Source organism: Vanellus vanellus, assembly GCF_965231255.1.
Source record: "Vanellus vanellus genome assembly, chromosome: 15".
Taxonomy (NCBI): Eukaryota; Metazoa; Chordata; class Aves; order Charadriiformes; family Charadriidae; genus Vanellus; species Vanellus vanellus.
The window spans coordinates 902,507-908,381 of NC_138920.1; the positions used below are offsets into that span (position 1 = coordinate 902,507).

General features: G+C 53.7%; 1 protein-coding gene across 1 annotated transcript in view; it reads left to right on the forward strand.

Moving 5' to 3' along the window:
* Window positions 1–648: 648 nt before the first annotated feature.
* The window catches only part of LOC309678350 (arf-GAP with SH3 domain, ANK repeat and PH domain-containing protein 1-like), a gene marked incomplete at its 5' end in the record, with an annotated part of 25,836 nt that continues 20,609 nt past the window's right edge, over window positions 649–5,875 (forward strand). The window contains one exon of the mRNA XM_082491358.1: window positions 649–774. Coding sequence (XP_082347484.1) covers window positions 649–774 — 126 coding nt within the window. The remainder of the gene's footprint in view (window positions 775–5,875) is intronic.

Below are 5,875 nucleotides of genomic sequence, written 5' to 3' on the forward strand. Positions count from 1 at the left end.
GTGCACGTGTGGGGCAGATGTGGTGCTCCCCCAGGGGATGTGGGGTTCAGCTGCTGGGCGGGTGCCTAGAATGGCAAAGGGGGACCCCTCTCCCCCCAGGGGACGCAGGGGCAGTGAAACAGGCTGCAAAGGGCTCAGGTCGTGTCGCAGCTGTGTGGGGCTGGAGCGGGACCTTGGGGTGTGACAGCGCTGCTCCCCGTGCTGCGTCGCCCTCAGCCTTCACAAACAGTGCCCGCTGCGTCCCGGCATACCTGCTGCGCCTCAGCGGCGACCGGTCCACGCCAGCAAGCTCAGCGTGCCCCAGCACACCCAGTACACATCCCCAAGCAGCTCCTTGGCTCTTGCGGCCATGCTCAGCTACGTTTTCCACTGTGCCATCAGGCTGGGGCTCCCTGTGACTGAAAGCCTCAGACTTCTTCAAAATATTTCAGTATATAACTGCAGGATCTGTAGCTGTGCTGCTGTGTGCCTGGGTGTGCTGGTGGGTGTCAGCGCGTGCACGCTGTGGGGTGTCTGTTCGGGGTGTGGGTGTGCAGGGCGAGGAGCTCCCTTCTGCCCTCGCTGCTGGCAGCAGCGTGGCCCCTGCCCCGGCGTGACCACGGCTCCCGCTGGCAGTTCCCCTTCCTGGTGCCACCTCGCCGCAGCACCATGGCGGCTTTCATCTCCGTGTGCGACTTCGTGCGGCAGGCACAGGAAGACCTCAGCTCGCCCACCACCTCTTCCTTTGCCAGCCACATGGGCCGCTGCAAGGCCACTGCCAACAGCCTGGAGGAGGTGAGCAGGGGTGGGGGGCCGTGGGGGTGCATGCCAAGGGGTTGGGGGGGGGGGCTATCCCCACTATGGTACTGCAGGATCTGCACCCCGGTTCAGGCATCACCGTATCATTTGTCACTGTGGGTGGAGAGTGGTGTGAGAGTCTTCGGGTGTCTGCAAAACACTCAAGACAAAGATTTGGCGAAGGCTTGTGACAGGTCATGGTGGCCGGGTGACAGGCATCAGTCGGCGGGGACAAGAGCAAAGGGGGAGAGTTTTGTATGGGAAGGCTGTACCTCATACTGGGCTCACACCGCGTGGTAAAGAAAGGACAGAAGCCTTTGACCAGACAAGCGTCACACTAAAAGCAAAACAAAAAATTAAAGGCAGTTGTTTGGGCAGCAGGATGGTTTCTGCACTTGTCCAAAGTTAAGCTGTGGGATGTTCGGAGGCTAAATGCATGAGTGGTTCCAAAAAGTCATGGAGCCAGGGTGAGAGGGGGCTGCTGAGCGCAGCATCCGATGCAAAACTTACTTGGGCCAAATGCCTTTGTTTTCTGACTGATGGCAAAAGCCAGAAGACCCCGATAGGCACCATCAGTCGCAGTGTGGGAGGGGAAGGGGTTGCTGCATGCTGCTGGCACGTGAGGGAGCGAGCAGCAGAGCTTGATGCCCTGGGAAGACCATGAGAGAGGTCAAGATCGGCTCAGTGGAGGGCCCAGGCTTCCCATTGAGAGCATCCCACCGCCCACCTAGACCTGCTTTGGGACTTAGCTGCTGCCAATATAGTGTAACCATCATGCTGGCCTGTTCCTGGGCAAATCAAGGTCCTGACCCCCTGTGGAAAATATCTGCGATATGTTGCCATTCTTGTGGGGCTCTCTATATGGTGGTCCAGAGGGCTCCAAGCCTCTTGATGCTGCCTCCTGGTAGTGCCAGTAAATGTGCTGAGAGCAACCAAACCGCACTACCACCATCTCACCTCTCTCATTGTGTTGTAGTTTCAACGGACAAGGGGATGGTGCCCAGGACTTTATCAAGGCGTCTCTGTGGGCTGTGACTGCTGCACTGCCCCAGCGCCTGCGAGCTTGGAGCAGATGGGGAGCTGTGCTCCTGTAGATCCTTTTGTCAGTGGTGGTCACTGGGTTTTTTTTCTTCTCGCTCCTCAGGCCTCTGGAGGCCTGGACTTGCTCAGGAGCCTCTGGGGATGGGGCAATTTCCTTGTGTTGCTTAATTTTCAACTGTCACTCTATCACTTGCACCCCAAACAAAGCTAAAACTTCAGTCCTGTAAAACAGAGCTGCTACCTCAGGAAGCTGTGGTTAGAGAGAAACACTGCTGAACTTGGTCATGTCTGCAGAGCTCTTGGCTTGGGACTCACATGTCAGAGTGGGCATAAAACTCAGGACACGCTCCTGCTGCTGCGTGGCAGCAACCCCCAGTGCAGTCTGCAGAGGATTTGCTGCAGTGAAAGCAGGGAGCCGTGGTGTGAGCCCCGCTGGCCGGGCAGCCAGCAGACACGGGGAGATCGCTCCTTCTCTGGGAGCAGATCAAGGCTGGACTGAGCAGATGGCAAGGAGGAATTCCAACATGGTGGGGTATCCCCAGTTGCTCTTGCTTGGGTTGGTGTCGTCAGGAGCTGCATCAGCGCTGGCCTGCTTCCTCCCTGAGCCCGACACGCTCTCGCCATGCAGCCAGGTGAGGCTGACCAGGCTTTTGCCTGGAACTTAATTCCTTCTGACCTGTGCAGTAGCACAGCTGCTATCTCTGTGCACCTTCACTGGGAGGAAGACTCTGGTGCTGGAGAAGGGCAAGCGAGAGCCAGTGACAGGGAGCTGAAATTGAACCTGAAATGAAAAAGTAAATTAGTTGCAATATTTTAGCTGTGACTTAACGAACTACCGGCATGTGTGGCCAAAAGGTGAAGCAAATGCTTGGTCTCCATCCTTTTTATATGCAGCTTGGATGTGTTTCTGGAGACTGTTGAGTCCCACACAGGGTATGGGCTTGTGCAAGGCTGTCTTGTGAATGTTAATGCCGTGTCTATGCAGATGATGAGACAATGTGAACTGGTGGCTGCGCTCGAGCTGAGTGGTTTTGTACTCTTGAAAACTAGTGAGAAGGGAGAAATGTGCAGTGACCCCAACACCATGGAAAACACAGACGGGGATGAAAAACAGAGCTGGAGCCACAGGGTCCTTCTGTTCTTTGGTATCACCTCTGAAAGGCAGAAATACCAGTGCTGGTGACTTCTGCAGTGGGTCAGCCAACAGCTTTTATTGATGGTGTGGGGAACTTTGTACAGCAGAGCCTTAGTGTGTGCGAACAGCCATCAGCAGGTGCATGTTTGTAATGGAGAGCAGCACCAGTGTGGGATAAAGCAGTAAACGCAGCAAGAGCCTCTCCTTGATCGAGGAGAGCGTTGGCACGGTGTGTGCTGAGCCCGGCGAGGCTGTGGGCAGCAGAGGAAAGGAATGCTGAGCTGCAGGCGCAGGACATCAGCCGGTTTTCCGCCGCTGGAGGCAGGTCCCCAAAGGAGAAGTCACACGGCTCGGCTGAGTGCAGAACCGGGTCTGTGCCTGCAAGGTGAACGAACCCAGGTAAAAGTACAGGCAGGGAAGGGAGCCTGGGGTTTCCTGCACCAAGTGCCAGATATGTAATTTCCCGCCTTGTGGCTGGCCACTGTAGTACACATTTCACGATCCGTGGAGGGAGTGCTGCCTCTTGCACTGGGGGGAGCCCGGGGAGGTGGATATGCCTGTTGGTGATGGCCACTGGGACGCCATGGAGCAGTTTCACCCTGGTGCTGCTCCTCTAAAGCAGGGAAGCCTCCTGCCCTGAGAGCATCAGCCCAGCAGGCAGGGAATGGTCCCAAAGGTGAGGATGGGACACTTGTGGACCGACGTTACATCTTCAGGGAGGGATTTGTCAGGAGAAAAGAGGAAAGCCATGGATGTGGGAGGTTTGAGCATCTGGGTGTGTAGAGCTGAATTTCTGGTAAAAGATGAAGTACAAACATGACTGGCATCACAAGGCACCTGGGCATACTCCAAGGGACATTTTGGGAAGGAGGCAGCTGTCCTGGTCAAGTTGGGAATCAGCAGCAGAGGTGATGGAGGGAGAGAGAGGCTCTGGAGGCCAGTAGGAGCTTGGAGATCAGGCTCGCAGTGGCAGGCGAGGAAGAGGTCGAGTCTGTGGCTGAAATCTGCTGTAGGGTTGAGATGAGACACATCTGGAACTGGGAAAGCTGCCCCAGCGGAGACTCAGCCAGGGAAACGAGCTTCACCTAAGCCAAAAGGGCTTCACCTGAAGACAGGTGAAGGGATGTCTAAGGTGAGCGAGATGAATCCCACGTGCAATGGCTCAGACAACTGCAGGGAGCTGTGGCCCAGGAGGGGACTGTGCCTGCCTCATGGTGACACTTACAATAACTATGCAGTTGTGAGGGGAATTTGTCCTGGATTAACCTAAAGTCATTTTCTGAACATGGGGGTGTGAGTGTGTCCAACAGCTTTGCAGAAAGGACAATGGTCAGATGCTTCGGGTGCCCTATTCCACCACTGCTTTCTGACCTTGACTCATGGGGATGTCTTTGAACCGTAATACTGGATTCCCTGGATATGTAATACTTAGAGTAAGCATAGTCCTGCTGGTCCTAGAGGTCTTAGATAATTGTCCCAGGAACCTCTGTTTGAGGGCTTAGCTGGAAAACCTCAGTCCTAAACTGGACAAGAAGGTGCGGGTGCTAAGAGTTGATCTTCCCTGGGGAGGAGAAAGTCTGACAACTCCTATTTTGGGGTATAAGTCCATAATTTAAGTTCTCAACAACCCTACTGCACTGAACTCTGGAAATGTGCAGGTAGATAAGTTTCCAGTACTATTGTTTCTTGGGTGCCTAGATGTTTATGGTGATGTCCCTGCATGTCCTTGACTGTGCTGACTCAGGAAGAGCCTGACTCACATCCTCCTCTACTACATGGGTTCAGCTGCATGTCCTGGCTGATGCGGTGCACAACAGAGGACAAAGACAGTGGTGGTACCACTCCCCTGGGTACCCACCCACCTACTCATCTGTTAAATAGCCTTAGCTGTGGCATGCAAGTCCACCCAGAGCTATTACTTGCATTCTCAAATTGCTGTAAAACTGTTTGCTCTCACAAATCAGTGTTTCTGTATCTTAAAAGCCTGTGCCCTGTCTTTGAGTTCTGGTACTGTCAGGACGACACTCAGAGTGAAGCCCTGTCACTCCTTGCAGGGCCAGCCTGTTGTGGGAGTTGTTGGGGCCACATTAGTCCAGTGAATGACTCACATCTGAAACACTGTCACCAGTCAGGAGCGATGTGTAGAAACCAGGGTCAGTCAGTGGATGGTAGCAGAGAAGCAGAGCTGGGCTGATTTAGCTGGGTGAAGAGGGGGTGTCTGACATCAGCCCATAGCTCCACTAAGGCCAGTTATAGGCGACGGTGTCAAGCTCTTTTGGGCAACATCAGGTGATATGCAGCAATATCCACTTTGTGGCTCAAGAAGTTCAGGTGGGGCGTTATGAAAAGTTTCTTCTGCAGAGTGTGGTGCAGCCCTGCAAGAGGACACTAGCGAGGTGACCTCCATCCTTGGAGGGTTTCAAAGCCCAACTGAGCAAAGCACGGACAACCTGATCTGCTATTGACAATAATCCTGCTCCCAACAAGAGATTGCATGAAAGTTCTTCCAAGCAGTACTTGTATGAAGTAACATCTGTAATCCAGTCTTTCATGGGCAGAGAGTTTAGATGCCTCTGAGAGTTTCCTCTCAGTCACCTAAGCCTCCTCCTCTCAGCCCAGGAATGACACTGACCGTGGTGGAAATATAATTTGTAACTAATTTGTCTCTTGCCACTGAAATCCACATTTTCTGTCAACACTGTATGTTCCTTTTTCTAACATATTTTCCAATTCTCTCTTAATGCTTGACCACTTCTTTCAGAAGAACATAAGGCAGGCTCGCAGATATTTAAGATGTACATGGACTACTACCACTAGATTGTCACTATCTGCTGGCAGGGCAGTCCGTCTTGGGGAGGCTGAGGCCTGTGCTAAGCCCTGTGGGTTATGGAAATGCGTGTATGGCTGTAGTGAGTGACCATC